The sequence below is a fragment of the Antedon mediterranea genome, chromosome 1 (genome assembly GCF_964355755.1).
Source record: "Antedon mediterranea chromosome 1, ecAntMedi1.1, whole genome shotgun sequence".
Classification (NCBI taxonomy): domain Eukaryota; kingdom Metazoa; phylum Echinodermata; class Crinoidea; order Comatulida; family Antedonidae; genus Antedon; species Antedon mediterranea.
In genome coordinates this window covers 15,749,771-15,766,414 of record NC_092670.1, presented here as the reverse complement: position 1 = coordinate 15,766,414, position 16,644 = coordinate 15,749,771, and the positions used below count along the sequence as shown (strand labels likewise).

General features: G+C 31.7%; 2 protein-coding genes across 3 annotated transcripts; both read left to right on the top strand.

Annotated features, from left to right (window-relative positions):
- The first annotated feature begins 28 nt into the window (after positions 1–28).
- On the top strand, positions 29–4,539 carry LOC140058506 (sorcin-like). Of its 2 annotated transcripts, none has more exons than XM_072104152.1 (7): positions 29–140; positions 532–795; positions 1,843–1,970; positions 2,418–2,492; positions 2,801–2,875; positions 3,026–3,194; positions 3,737–4,539. In XM_072104152.1, the coding sequence occupies exons 1-7, from the start codon at positions 99–101 to the stop codon at positions 3,767–3,769; spliced, it is 786 nt and encodes a 261-aa protein (XP_071960253.1). In that variant the 5' UTR covers positions 29–98; the 3' UTR covers positions 3,770–4,539. The 2 variants fall into 2 exon arrangements, with proteins under 2 accessions (XP_071960253.1, XP_071960244.1); XM_072104143.1 differs by lacking the exon at positions 1,843–1,970 and adding an exon at positions 1,154–1,281.
- Positions 4,540–6,279: 1,740 nt separating this feature from the next.
- Positions 6,280–16,644, top strand: LOC140046988 (GTP-binding protein Di-Ras2-like). The gene is made up of 2 exons (XM_072091784.1): positions 6,280–6,574; positions 14,939–16,644. The coding sequence occupies exon 2, from the start codon at positions 15,237–15,239 to the stop codon at positions 15,942–15,944; it is 708 nt and encodes a 235-aa protein (XP_071947885.1). The 5' UTR covers positions 6,280–6,574; positions 14,939–15,236; the 3' UTR covers positions 15,945–16,644.

Genomic DNA, 16,644 nt, shown 5'->3' with positions numbered 1-16,644 from the left:
CTGGTTGATAAATAGAGGGCGGTAGCCTAGTTCGTCATTTTTATTTTAGTGTAAATTATCGTCGTACCGAGTTTTAGATTAGAAAACAGCATACAAACATGTCTTACGGAGGCAGTCATCCAGCCTACAACCCCAATCATGTAATTAATATATCAAATAATAAAACAATAGATTTACAGGCCTATCTATAGTAGGCGTAGGTCTGCCTTGTCTCCTGTCTATCTGTTAAGGGCTAGCCTACCAGAAGCTAGGCTATACTAGACAGTGTGTAGGGCGGTTACAAGGTAACTCAAGGTCGACCATAGTGCATTTCGGCCGCCGTTTATTTCGGCCGCTCAGTTTTTAACCCAAACAAATTCTGTGGGGTGATATGTAATGCATTTGACACATTCGACTGTGCCTATACCACCACCAGCCTACATGTCAACAGAAACTATATTAAATTGCATGCATAGTTGACTTTGCTGATAAATTGCCAATATTTTGATGATAATGTTGCTATTAACCATTTTCAATCATTTTAAAATTTAGGGTGGGTATGGCCAGCCACCACAGCAATATGGACAACAACCACACCAAGCATATGGAGCACCACCACCACAGCAAGCATACGGTGCCCCTCAACAACGTTACAGTGCTCCGCCTCAGCATGGCTATGGTGCCCCTCCTCATCAGCAAGGGTATGGTGTCCCGCAACAAGGATATGGTGCCCCACAGGGATATGGTGGTGGTAGGCCGGGAAACCCTGGCCTACCACCACAAGGAGCAGATGAAACTTTATGGTATTGGTTTAAGGTGACTACATAATTGGTCATTCTATTCATCCATCAATAAATCATTCTTTTTTGCCACTTTGGAAGTGTTAAACATTTTTAAAATATTACGTTTTACAGGTGTTATTACAGTAAGAATGTCTGACAGTCACGAACATTAACTTTTGTTTTAATTCACTAACATTGGGAGAAAAAATCCTAATATTAATACTGAATATAATGTTTAAAGTACAAAGAAAAAGTAATCACTATTTGTAGGCATTGACTATATTAAAACCACAGGTTTTTTAATTTGTATCTTTTGTGTTTTTCACTCATGAGAATTAATTAAGAAACATCTCTTGCTTTTTTAATGCACATTTCCCTCACAATGACCCAAGGCAGTGGATGCGGATAGTAGCAATCAGATCACAACAAAAGAGCTCCAACAAGCTCTTGTTAATGGCAATTGGTCAAGATTTAACGAAGAGACATGTCGACTTATGATAGGAATGTTTGATAAGAATAAGTATGTAGTTGGTCAATGTGAAGTGCTCTCTTATAGATGAATATCTTTTTAATTATAATAGTAAATTTGTTAAAGATTGAATTTGTGATTTCAAAAACTATGATATTATTTGCCTAAATTTTAATAAAGCACTTTGAAAACAGTGTTTAATTTGATTCAGTTTTTAGAAGAAATCTTTAACAAATTTACTATTTACACAAATACAGAGTAAAGCTATATTTATATTATCAAACAAGTTTGACAAAAAAATATATGTGCCCAAATATGGTAGTGATATGCCCAAATATGGTAGTGATATGACATCTTTTTTTTTGTCACATAAAGTTTGATAGTGTAGACAGAGCTGAAGGTTTAAGCTATGGCAATTATTTGATTTACTTCACTGCTTGAATAAACCAGGGAGATAAATTGCTTAAAATTATAAATGTGAAGCTTCGTAGAAATAAGCTTTGAATTTAATCCCTCCTCCTGTGCATGTTCTTTTATTAATTGCCTTGGCTTAATCTACTCTGTTAGTGCTTAAGTTGCCTGCTTAATTCTAGTACTTTGCTGTTATTAAAGGCTGTGGATGTTGACCATAGTGGTTCCATAACTGTGAATGAGCTTCAGCAGGCTCTAATCAATGGTAATTGGTCCCATTTTAATGAAGAGACCTGCCGCCTTATGGTTGGCATGTTTGATACTGACAAGTAAGCGTACTAACATGATAATTTCAAGGTTGTAACTTAACTTGGTGATGGGAATTCGAAAAAAGTGCTTGCAGATTGTATGGAAACAATGATTGTGACATCATTGCTTTCACTACCTTCTATGCAACATCCTTTAAGAAGAAACTATTTGTTTAACCATAGAGATTGAATATTTCTATGGTTAAACACATTAAAAACTAAATGAATTGTAAGACAGCTTTCTTTTCATTGCAAAAGTTACTATGTTTCTATGATAAATTGAAGTATTATTTCTATTTCGAAGCATCTTGTGCAATAATGAGTTACATACTTTACTGCAGCATTGCACATTCTGCAGCCTTTAATCTCAGTATGTTGTTTAACATGAGTTGTAAATATGTATTGTACATGATATCCTACTATCCAACTGAAATAAAGTGTTATATATAATTTTGTACCTTCATTTAGAAATGGAACAATTGATTTTAATGAATTCTCTGCTTTGTGGAAATACATCCAAGAATGGAAACAATGCTTTGATAGGTAAGCGCTTCTCCTTCCATCTCCAAAGCAACCATACAATTTATCAACCTTATCTAATACCATAGTTTCAATCTAAATACAGTGATTTATTTAGAAATAAGGTGGTTTTCGCAAAAAAAGGGAATAATCTCTGTTCAAGCCACTGGGTTGTCAAGGCCTCTACAATGTAATCAGGTTGAAATTTTACCAACCGTACTGGTGGCTATGGCCCTGAAATAAAAAACATAGATTATCATTACCATCACATAGCAATCATCATAACCATTTTTATTGTCACCATCATTAAAATAAATTTTTTTTATATAAAGATTTGATAAAGATAGATCTGGCAATATAGATGCACAGGAGCTGCACTCTGCCTTTGTTACATTTGGTTACAATTTGTGAGTATTTTAATAATTAATCAATCTTAACTTTAGATTTTATTAAATTTGTTTTATTTTATATTATAGTGTTATTATATATAATAATTGTATTATATTTCTACATTTGTTCCAAATTTATTTTCAACATTTTTATTTAATTATATATAGGTCAATGAACTTTTGTCAATTGATTATGCGAAAATTTGACAGAACTGATGTCCATACGATAAAATTTGATGACTTTATCCAATGCTGTGTGATGCTGCACTCACTCACAGAGTCATTCAAGCGGAAAGATACAAATAGATCAGGCAATATTAAAATACATTATGAAGAGGTACGTATAGTTTGCAAACAAATTTCAATTTTAAATTACAGTATGTATATTGACATTACAAAAGTTATGCAATCAGTAAAAGTAATCATAGCAGACTTTATAATAGATTTGAATCAGTATAGTTAGTGTATACATTTTGTTGTTTTGTTTTTTTTCGTCACTCTTTAAGCTATGTTTACACTGAGCCCGAATTCTTAGGTTGGATGAAAAATAATGAAACATGTGTGTAGTGTTCACTCTAACCATAGAGATCATCTAGGCTCAGTGCGAACATAACTTAAGGGTATTTTATATTATTCTCTATTTTACATGGAAATATTATGGTACAGTAAAAGTTATATTTTAATACTTTTTTTGAACTTTAAGAACTCTTAACCTATAAACAATCAGTGTATAATTATACCTTGCATAATTTAACACATGCAGCAAAACCATTACTTATTTATAGGAGTTTTATGTCTAATTAAGTCAACATGTGTCTACCCATAATTTATACATTGGTTGCTTTATCTTCTATTTATCATTCATGATGTGTTTTTCAGTTTTTAGAAATGGTTCTTGACACGTCCGTGTAAGAAGTTCTTTTAAAATATCCAAATGGCTTGTTTGTTGGTGAGTTGTTATGAGTTATCCTACTCAAATTGAATGACTGTAAATGTATATTATTTGATGGATACATAATACATTTTAATACCTACAAAAAAACTTAAATGGTAGCTCCAAGGTTAACTTCTCTATGGGTTTTAATATAAGAACCTTTAAACCGACACTTGTTTTGCGGGAAAAAAATGGAGTTATTATGGATGTTGGTGCAAAGGTTTATATTATATAATAAACAATCTAGAAATTTAATATCTGGAGCGTTTAAACATTTTTGCCAGCAGAGATTTAAGCTCGCAAATAGTGGTCTAGTAGAGTTGAGAGGTTTCCTCATTGCTACTCAAATCCTTTCATTGCACTTTTAATTGCTAATTAGTATTACTTTATTTTAAGGATTTTATCATTTAAATTAGTTGATTTAAAAAACATTGTGACTTGGGCTGGATATAGCAATTAAGTTATAAAATATGCACATTGTAAGACAGATAAGCTGGAAACAAGTGTGTTTTGCAGCTTTCTATCTCATTCTTCTATTGGCTTGATAGTGGAAAGGATGAATTAGAGAAATGTACATTTGTCAAACTTATTCCAGATTTAAACTTCATAGTATTTTGATTCATTTATTTACTGTATATCAGCATTTGAACAAAAAGTTGTTCTGACTATGCAATGTGAGTATAGCTAGCTTTATGTAAATTATCTGTTGACAAATCATACTATTTCTTTTTACTACAGAATGCCACATTTATTTATGTGTTTTTTTACTGAGTTTAGTTTTAAGGATGTAATCAGAGTTTCTTTTAGTATGTATAATACTTATTGTTTCTAATGAGAGATGTGGGTGGAAGTATAATTTAGAATTAAAATTGTTATTTAGGCTAATTTATTATTAAATTTTGTAGTTTATTTTTAGGTTATTTTTTAGTAAAAAGGCCTTTCAGAAGTGCCACTCTTTTTGGTATCATATAGTCACTCTAACAATTAGTTTTTTTAACATTGATGAAATTTTTACAAAAACAATTTGTGAGATGTTTTATAATATAATGAATTAATATGTTAAGGAAGATACGGTAAACAATAATGAACATTTCATATAAATCTGTAACAATTTAAATTATAATTATGAATACATATTATGAACGTTTATTATAATTTAACCATAAGTTTCATTTATAATATTCTTGGTACATACAGTGGATATTTTAGAATTGTAATATAATTAATATTATTATATTAAAACGTATGTATATTTTGTGTATATTTTAACAATGATTACTAAACAAAATGGCCAATATTATTTCAGGCTTTCTGAACACAGTTACAATATACTCAGCAGTAACAGTACTGTAATTCATTAACAAAATCGTAGTTTATGACAACATTTTACGTTCATATATTCCAACTGTAAAACAATGTTTTAGATGTAGTGTACTGTACCAGTAAATAATATAATGGTTTTTAAAATATAATGTACCTGAATAATATTGGAAATAAAAGTATGATTTTTTTTGTGATAATAATTTTATATATTTTTTAAGCTCAGGTACACGCATGAATTTTGAATATAATATCTTGTTAATTGTACATAAATCAAATATTTGTAACAGAAATCAAGACGAAAAAACATGAATTTCCCTTAATATGGTCAAATACAAAATTTGGCGAAATTCTGCCATAAAAACCAGGAAGACTTTTTTCAGTTGTTAGGTAGTTTAACCTAATGTAATAACATGTCTGGTGACTCCCTAGAAGGTGAAAAAAGATGGTGGATAGATGGTGGATAATTTTTGCTATAGCATGAATATAAACATCTGAAATGTAAAATTCCATTTATACCCATATTTAGTCATCTGATAACATTTTTTACTACACCGTTTATTTTTCATAGCTTTTAAAATGCCCCTCTATTTCCAAAATGTGTGTACAAAAGAATAGAGATTTTACTGTGTAATTTGAACTATTCCCCCCCCCCCCCTCCCCAACTGATAAGAAAGTACTTATTTTCAACAAGCCCGTGTAACACAAATAAAATCCCAAAAGTTATGAAACATAGGGGAAACTATAGATCGATAATTATTGGAATGTATGGAATTGGAATTTCTTGCCCGCGCCTAGCCTTTAAAGCAAAACTTTAATATTTAAACATGACAATGAATCAAACTGCAATATCGCCCCCTAGTTTAACTTTGTACAATCAAAAAATACGTTTGTCTTTATTTGTTAAAGACATTTTCGCGGTCTTTATTTATTTAAAATTGAAATAAACTTGCACAGCAATATACACTAATATTGATATGAATCGGCTATCTACCATTGATCAATTCTATTAGCAATGCTGTCTGTACATTGCATCAGTATTGTGTTTTAGTGATACATATTAGTTTATTCGATCTATTGCAGTTTCGCGCCATCTACTTTAACGTCTGCTTATTACCGTATTGGTTATAACATCCAACGCATCGCGTTTAGTATCATAGAGCAAATAGTTGCTCTATAATATCAAAGATAGCAGTTATACAGTTTATAGCCTGTTGTTATTGCACAGCGCGCACTATCAACAGATATGAATCCATAAAAAAAGTATTATTATTATTTCATAATACCTGTATGTACAATGCATTGATCCGCCTTCACTGTCTATCTTTGCGACAGATGGTGTTTTATAATACATTGTATTAGGATTTACGCGTTTTCTGTTTTTATACTTGTGTGTATTCGAAATTCGGTTGGCGTATTATTTGACGGAATACATTGGAATTACAGTTAAGAGCCGAAACACGGTAAGTATGAATACATCAATGTAAATCTATCTTTTGAAACAATTACGTGTAGTGTTTTCATTAGCCGTACCATGCTTCGTAGGCCTGCATCCAAAATATGTAAAATGTTTGTTTTACTGTAATATATCTATTATTTGTTCGACATTCACACAATCAGTATTGTTTGGTTTGTAACCGATTTCGTATTTTACGAATTGTGGTCTTTTGAAATTTTGTATACATATAATGAAAGAACGGTCCTATCAAAAACGTTTTCTTTTATTTTAGTGCAAATGGTTGATTTGTATAACATAATTGCAACCGAACATAAGGTACCAGACTCAGTGACTCAATAAACAGCTACCGTAGTAATTGATACTAGAACATTTGAATTACCCATTAAATATTTTCATATCCTGAAATTACTTGTTATGTTGCCTTCAAATTGTATCATCTCTAAACAAATATGGTTGCCAGAGTAGAATGACTGTTATATTATTGTATAGTATTTTATGCAAGTTTAAGATTACTATTGGTATTGATATACTTGCAGATTTGAGAGATTTGCGTAGCATAAATAATTGGAATTACAAGCTAGCGTTAAATACCAAAACACAGACTTACTAAACTGTTACAGATTAGTTGCAAATCCAACTTAACGAATCTTTTAGGAAACGACTGAGAGTGGTCGTGCTAAAATCAACTGAGATACAAACAGAACATGTCTGTATGGAGTATACGGAATAGAAAGGAAATATTTTGTACCGTATGTTATTCCATGGAGAAATAAGTTCGACTAATTTCTAAACAATATTTACAAACAAATCAATTAGAACATATTTCTCCATGATCAGAACGAAACATTTGCTAAATAAAAAAAAAAAAGACACAAAAGACGTTTTGATGTTACCACTCTGGAGAATAATTCTTAAATCATGATAGTCAAAACTCTCTCAGATATAGTCAATAGTAAAATAATTGGCTAATTAAATTCAAACTTAGAAAAAACTCTTAGTAAATATTAATATTGGTAATCAATATTTGTTTATTTTATATTAACGTATAAAAATATACGGTACACCTGCCAGCTAAATACGTTTGTTTCCATTTAAAAAATATGTAAATAAATTGCACAAATTGATTTAAGATTTTTGGAAAAAAAAGAAAAAAACCATTACAGAAATTAAAGATGATTACAATTAAACAATTACAGTACGTTGAATTATTAAACTGTGAGTGCTTTGAAAGCCTCATAAATGATAAAAGAGAATGGAAAAGGGCAACATGGTTAAAAGGCCTATCTTAACATGATTCGATAGTAAAGTAAACATATAGTCAGAAATAAGCTTAAATGAAAGCATCAATTAAATAGATAAATATACTTTTTTTTTCGATAAAAAAAGATCGTTCTTAATATCGAATTTCAAAATTCTTCAATATATTATTTTTTCCCTGAAGGGATCTTTTATTTGTCTTAAATTACATTCGGTCTGCAGTCAGTATTCATTATAATAGTAGTAGTTGAAGCTAACCGAGCAATTTCTTGGTCTACATAATCGGTTTCCAATTCCTTAAAAAGATTTTTAGCTTTTCATTGCTACAAAAAGAATTCTTGCTCTTCTTTATATTTATATTTAAAAGAACATTTGTCTACTACAGAATTATCTAGTAAGCCAATGGTTTGACTTTTCCATTTTCCTCTGTTGCACTAGAGAAGAGATAATATAGTGCGTTTATACTTTTTTTGTGAGATTCACTCACGTTTATTTCAATTATTTCTTCATTACTAAACTTAATCAGAATCTTCATTATGATAGTTGTATATCATTATAGACATTTCATTCTTTGAAAATGAAACTATTGTTATTGCTTCTTTTTGTATTTTGTACATTTCTTATGTTTCCCATTCACCTTGTAGATCTCTAGATAATTTCACAAACTATAAGAGTGTATTCAATGCGTTCTATTAGGCCTACTTATAGAATGTTTTTCCTTTCATCCTCCCTTTGTGCGAATACACCGTAGGCCTTTGTATAAGCCGTCCATCGGTACATGAAATGCCATATAATACATCAAACGTCACGCTCTTTCAACGGCGAACATTTTAAACTAATTGCAAGATTGTGAGATAATAAACGATCGTATATCCTTCTGCTGTTTCTTATACGAGGTTTTATGAAGTGTATGCATTCGTTATCAAAACGTTATTGACAACATTTAAACTTAGTCAAGGTAATTAAAGAAGCGAGTCAGTTATGAAACGAAGCAAGTATTTTATCTCTGATATTCAAAAAGGTTTTCTGGTTTTTATTTATTTCAATGTATGTTTTCTTCTACACCATTAAAATCGTATAGTATATTCTTACTGTGTGCATTGTAGGGATTCGATTTGATGCTCATGGCTTCCTCACTGTATGTTTTCGACGAAGGATACAGTACACAATATAAGACAGAGCTATGATTTAATTTTGACCTAAAAACGTTAATTGGCATGAACCCTCTTACGATATTTTTGTAAACAAATCGGTAGAACATGAAGCTATTAAAATCATTATTTTAGAGCTGAGATTTTACAGCATGTAATTTAATTAAAAAGCATCACCAGAGATTTCACTAATGGATCAGTTTGCCTCTTGTTTACACACAACTCATTGAATTATTTTTTTCTAATGCAATTTACTTTATTCTCAGTCCTATGTAATGACGCTTTTACATGATGTAACTTGATTCGATTCTGGTACGGTTTTATGTCTAAAAAGACACCAAAAACTTCGTGTCAAAAGACGGTAACAGGCTTTGTCCAAACAAACATAGGCATAGTTTCAGGGGCAAACCCATGTGAGTGAGGTTAGTCAGGAGACAACAAACTATAATTAATGGGGATGTTTATTGTCGCTAGACGTTACTGTACGAGAACCTGGTGATACGAAAATGGTGGTATGCATTATTAACCATCAATATAATTAGGAGTAATAACCACTTAAATTCATTCATTTAATTAATTATCATTTATATTAATAGTAATATTATTAACGATCTGTATAAATTCAGAATCAAATGTATATAGGTTGCTAGTTTCACACGATATATATTTATAGTGAACGTGCAATTAATTTGCTATAAGTATACAGTTTACGTTGCGTATTCCACTGCAACTGACATGATAGAGAGTGCCCGCAGGGAGAATTAACTATAGAGACCCCTTTTGATCGCAAACCCCTGGTTAATTACGGTATTAATCAACGTTTGTTAGCTAAAGGTGATCAGTTATAATATATACCACGCTTCACAGGATTACCTAATATTCTGAGTACTCCAGGCACTTTTTGCCGAACTCTTAGCGGCGTTATATATTATACGACCAATTCTGACTACTTACGGAAGTTGTTCTTCTGCAAGCTAGATTATAAGTAATCTGATTACTTGAGTATTTTGTTGATTGATAATTTTATTTTACTTGACTATGCAACTTTTCTGTATCTTATAGTGTGCGTTCAGAGATTGTCTTGACGATTTATATTTCTCTCTCTTTTCCCCTTCGCTTTTAGATGCTCTTTGTTGTTCGTAATCGTTTATATGGATGTTTGAATTATATATGCTTCTATTATTAATTGTAGACAGCTAAACGAGACAGACTATGCTTATTTTTTCAACGGTTCTTTTATTGTTCAAGGTGAATCACTTTTTTAAGATTGAAGTTTGAATCTGCTATTTTGAAAAAAAACCCCATATTTTATGATATTCCACTCGGAACGATAAGATGATTTAATGCAATCGTTGTCAGCGGACCACCAATGTTTAAATGCCTATCGAAAATAAGTATACACTTACTTACTACACGACTTAAATAATTTATATCACAAAAAGACACGTTATAATAATTAAATATTACTTAATCAGTGTTAAGCTTTCTTGTTGGCGGTGGAAATGCCCCTAAGTAGGAATATTATTAATACATAATATATTAAAGGCTAAAACTGTGTGAAGTTAATAGAAACAATGGCAACATACCGTAGACCAATAAAAACTACTAGGCCTACATCTGGCATTAAGTCTTTTTTTAGTAATACCCTGTCATGCCCTGTCATACCCTGTCATATTTCCCAGCAAAACTCACGATTTCTTTTTTTTTTTGCTATTTTGTATTCTATTCTAATCAAATTGAAATAAATAAGAATAAATAAATAAATATAAAGTCACATGATACCTACAGCATTGATGTTTTCAGCATTTAGTTCATATAATAATCACATGGCATAATTATTCATATTCTGCGTGCCTCTAATTTATTTTCCTATATACTGTACACTGTCGGTTAGGCGTAGAAATTAATACTAAATGACAGTTTAACCTCCCCCGTCGTAAATCTTATGATATTAAATAGAGAATCTAATGGACAATCAATGCCAATTTTAAATCATTTATCTTTACTAAAATACTCAACTGGCATGTTGTTAGATGTTAAATTATGTTTTAATGGAATTATTACGCGAGTCATCAAGACGAATCTGTGTATATTTAAAATTACTATCGCATAATTGCATTCAGAAATGGGAAATTGCAAAATTCAACTTTCCATATTTTCAAAGAATAACTATAAATAAAAGATGATGTATTAAATATAAAGTGGTTCTGAATTAAGTTGTAATAAACATCATTTGTCTGAACAAAAGCTTGTGATAGAGGGCGCGATGTAAACTCTATGAGGCGCTCTTTAATGTAATTTTAATTATTTTGAGATAAAAGAGAATCAACATTAATTAAATAAACGTCAAATCAAAATGTGATAATTAGATAGTTTTTTATCTTTATCCAGCTTTTCTGAGGTCAACTGAATTTACTGCATGTTCACTTCACCCACAGGTAGGTAGGCTATGTTGCTGTTATAGGTCACCTGACCGGATCGATAGTATAATAACCAAATCTCAGCTTTGAAAGAACAATTGTCCCCCATAACCTGGTTTTATCGATTTAACACATTATCAACGTTGTTATAGAAACGGAAAACATTGTGTAGTGCTTCAACTCGCACACAACGTGTAGATTAGCGTTTGTCACGTAACTTAGAAAATTAAGAACCATCCGGCTGAGTGGTTAAGTTAAGTTATTGTCATGTCCAATGCTAAATTACGAAACCTTTCAAAAGGACGTGAAAGGAAATTACGCAAAATTAACGACGACCTCACTGTAAAAAAAAATCAGCAAAGAAACTATATACAGGCTAACGAAGTTAAGAATGCCCAACCTGGTGCTAATGTCGATTTAATTTGTACTGAAGAAGAAAATAGACGAGTTTGCAAATCGTTGACAATGCAGCACCGGCACGTTTCATTACATGGCTGGTATTGTTGGAACGTGTAGCGCTAGTAAATTTGTCTTTTGCGTGTGTGGTGAGCATCATGTATGTTGCCGCCACAACTATGTTTGTATCACTTTTGTCACGATTTGGAAATGGAAAAGCATAATAGTAAAGTGCAATTAGTAAATTAATTACAAATTTAATGAGGTAAAATTTAGATTTAAGTGGCTCACTTAAAAGAATCGTATTGCGTTATGCTGAAGAAACAGCTGATATGAATACAAAAACGGATGATAAACGGAAGCGTTCAAAAATTATATATGGTGTACGTATTTACACGTAGCGGCGCGCGCGCGACACGCGTAACGTAAAAGTGCATTGTAGGTTAAAGATTATACCATACAGAGTTTTATGCAATTCACATATTATATTTTGGATATCTATTAACATTTATTCCTTTATATTTATAGTAATGTTTCAAAATGAATAGTTAGTGTTATTATGACAAGCTAAACAACAGAAACATATTTACTTATGAAGAAGAAAGAGTTGATATAACTCTTGGTATTTTCTATTTTCAGGAATACATAAAAAGACGAACACAATATCTCCAAATCAATAGTGTGTATTTACGAGAGCATATAAATTACGCTTTATTAGACACGTAAAATATAATTAGCACCGAAAATGAAACGGGAAAAAAATTATAATAATTTTCACTAAATCTGTTTTTATCGTCATACTAAAATACGATGATTATATATAATATTATAATGTAGGGGGTAGAGGGGTGGACCTGACTGGTCCCCGCTAGAGGACTGCAATGAACTATTCCATTGCATGTTCGGATAATTTCGTTACACACTAGTTCTTTTTTTGGACAATTTGACATTAGAGACATGAAATGTTATCGTATTCTAATCCCCACTGTCTGTCGCGCATGACTTCCAGCATGTTTTACATTATTAATGTATTTTATTATAGTCGAATGGCAAAAACTATTTTATTGTGAAGATTAGTGAACTGTTGAGGCAAAATTTACGAATAAATTGATTGATGTAATGCGTGTTATAAAAAAGTACCGCGCGGTAATTACCAATCATGCGATTATCTGAAGCCGACATACATTTCAAACTTTTAAGTCGAATCCACAGTAACATAATTTTTCTTGATATATAGGTTTTATTCAGTTAAAGTTGAAGTTATAGCGTTCAATATTAGTTACATTCAATTCCTTTGAAATTGAATTTTCGTTTATCAGTAACCAAGGAATCATTTTATCTTTTTTTAATGTTCAAAGAATTTCATCTTATTTATTTGGTGATAAAAAATGATTTAAAAACGTTACTTTTAGAAGAAATATAACTTTAGACATAATTTCATATCTTAATCCATCGATTGCAATTTGGAATTCTACCTAGCATTCTATTAAAGCTTAAGACATTGATTAATACGCCCCTGGATAAACTGGCGACTACAGCAGCCAGGTACAAGTAAGACTGTCCCTGGATAAATCTGGATGGATACAAACACCGGGGAACTTGCAAAATTTATATTCTGAATAGAAGGGTGATGTTTCATTCAATTCAGTGATGTATACTTTCTTATCGAATAGAGAGAATTAATTTATTGTTCCAAAGAGATTTACGTGCGTGTTAGCAGAAAGAAATAAGAATCTTTATGGTGTCAACTGGCTCTTTTCTTCAGAATAGTCGTTTCGTTTGATGAACAGAAGGTGTTACATACTCGTAAAATCTGAGTTCATCACCGCTAAGTTATGTTATACCTAATTGACAAACAGTAAGTTGATAAATAAAAATTTCGTGTGCACATTAAGAGTTATTCATTTATGAAACATTAAATTGTTGCTTCAAATCAGGCCTAAACAGTATAACGACACAAATTGATTGAGAGAAACAGAAAGTAGTACTGGACTAGCCTAATAGTGCCGTCGTGTTGGTTTTTTTTCTTTCAAAATTCAATATTTTCTGCAATTTTCAGGATTATTTAGTACTACATGTGTGACTGCGTTGCTTCACACTCCATGGGAGCCTGACCAATCTCCCTAGTACCAAAACTAATCATGCTTTAAGCCAAATTTGTAGAAAAAGAATTACAATGCTTCCTAGAATGTATCTAATATTTTTAGCCATTGAAAGTCAAAAACATCAAAATTGATCATACTAAGAAGCAACGTTAGCTGGAAGCGTCAATTTCGTCTCTCATCTTCTTTTCACGATAACATTTTACTTTTGCTTAAAGGGGAACTTAAAGCAGCCATTAACTTAAGAATTGTTTCTTTACATATCGATGCAATCCAACATCATTACACGGCCTTCAATAAAATAAAATGCATTATCAAAATACAACCTCCTTCATAATAAAAAAAAACGGTATTATGTTTAATGCTAGGCAAATGGCCACAGTTTCTGGAGCATTACAGGCCTTAAACTCGCTCGAGTAACTTTGAAATTAGCTAGCTGGATCTATTTTGTCATGCTTATGATTTTAAATGGAATTTCTAAAGGGCAGCTGCTTTTGGTCGGGTTGAACAGCCTTGGAGATAACAATCATTAATTATGAACAGTTTCTAATTTACATTTTAAAATATACAACATGATGTCACTCTAACAAGTACCCGGACGATTCCTACTAAAAGCATTTTCCATATTCGTCATTAGTGCTGTCATTGTTTTTAATTTTTGATTGGCTATGATGTAACACAGCATCAGTAATCGTACTCGATGACTGCGGGCGTAAATAAATTTGAATAATAACGTTTGTTATTATGTTAACACTACTGAAATGATTGGTGTTAGGTTTGAATACTTTGGTAATATATTCTTTGAAACGGAAGTGAATTTTTTAATAATGAAATTTAATCATCATATTTTGTTTATTGCAGGAAATGAATTGATTGCTAGCAACCAAAAATTACAACAATGGCGTTCTCATGTTATAAATTTGATTTTAAAAATTCTTGTAATTAATCTGAGCGCGATCAGATTAAAATAATTACTGTTTGCTGGTCAACTAATAATTAACGTTGAATAAGTGTTTTAAAATCTTTTATGTTTTTCTCGTAGGGTTGTTATCACCATGACGACATAGTAAGCAACGGAATAGTCTTAAATCGTGATCTGTCTTTCAGCTATGAAGAGATTGCACATGAAGCTTAGCAGACAAATGGAACACATATTTGTTGAATAACAATGATACCGATTGGATAAAAATACAATAGAGGTTATAATTGGTAGCTAGTGAGAATACATTTAATAAATAAATTTCGAATAATCAAATTTATTTATAATTGCGTCATCAGTTTTACTACAGTACATTTTCATTTTTGCTGGAATTCCATTACGTGAAATACTATTAAGTAACATGTCTGATTCGGATGAGCGGTACCGAGTTGTTGTTCTTGGAGCTGGCAGAGTTGGAAAAAGTTCTATCATATCGCAATTTCTACAAAATAAGTTTGAAACAAAATATAAAGAAACTGTTGAGGATTTACATTGTAGAGAATATACTGTAAATGGACATAATATCAAGGTTGATATTCTGGACACGTCTGGAGCAATGGCATTCCCTGCAATGAGAAGATTGTCTATATCAACTGCGCATGCCTTTCTGCTTGTGTACGCTATAGATGACCGTCAATCGTTTGAAGAAGTTCGTAAGATTTACGAACAGATTCGAGAGCAGCGATCTAACTATGATCAGATACCTGTAGTTGTAGTTGGCAATAAGCTAGATATATCGATTGGTCGTCGAGTCGGCGAAGGAGAAGTCAACGATATAACTATCAATGAGAACTGGCATTGTGCACATTTAGAAGTGTCTGCAAAGGAGAACCAAAGCATTCTAGACATCTTTCAAAAGCTTCTAGAGCTTGCAAAGATCCCAGCCGCAAGAGAGTTAAGTCCAGTGCTCAAGAGAAGGATGAGTGAGTACGGATACAAGTCGAGACATAAGGATGGCAAATTTAGAGTTTCCGACAAGGATATGACACGAAGTCGTAGTCTGATTCGGAGAAGCAGTAAACCAAAGATGAAACACAATGGCGAACCGTCTGATTGCGTAATCTCTTAGCCAATATATATAGACTTATTTTAAATTAAATATTATGCTTTCTGTTGGACCATGGTTGGACAAACCGGTTGGCTGTTTGTTGGTGTTAGTGACACGGAAATAAATTGTTGTTGCGTAAGGCTGCGTGAGCTTTTAAAGAACGCTCTTCTTAAATTTTGATATAAATGGCATTTGCCTTTTATTACTAGTAAATTGATAGTTGTATTGTAAATAAAATCAATAATAGCCGTGGTTATTCTTCATGCCCACCTTGGCGAATTCTACGGTGGACCCTTTAAAAAAAATAAAACTACAGCACCTCAACCACGTGGATGTTGCCATAATAATTCCAAAAGAACGCTTTGCGCAAAAACCTAGAAATGGTGCCATTACATGCTAACACTGTCTACATTAAAATGCCTACGGATGAAAACTAAATTGGCAACGATCGAACTTCAATTATTGTGACATCAGAATTATAGCCACGGCTACTAAATGATCACCTTTTGTACCTAAATCAATCCACAGTAACATTTTAATAGTGATTTGTATTTAACGTAAAGATAATTAGAATGATTGTTATTTTAAATTATTTGTATTTCATTGTAAGTTATGTGATTTTTCTGTTTATATTATCTACTTCTGTAAGAACCTTCCGGAGTTATTTATGAAATTAAAGCGCAAATATTAATTTTGTTGCAATTAATGTTCAGAGCGCTTT

Excerpts from the sequence above, each read along its gene's own strand:
- LOC140046988 (XM_072091784.1), top strand. The coding sequence starts at position 15,237 with ATGTCTGATTCGGATGAGCGGTACCGAGTTGTTGTTCTTGGAGCTGGC.
- LOC140058506 (XM_072104152.1), top strand. The coding sequence starts at position 99 with ATGTCTTACGGAGGCAGTCATCCAGCCTACAACCCCAATCAT. Across the intron at positions 796-1,842 it reads CTTTATGGTATTGGTTTAAG|GCTGTGGATGTTGACCATAG; the intron begins GTGACTACATAA and ends CTGTTATTAAAG. Across the intron at positions 2,876-3,025 it reads GTTACATTTGGTTACAATTT|GTCAATGAACTTTTGTCAAT; the intron begins GTGAGTATTTTA and ends AATTATATATAG.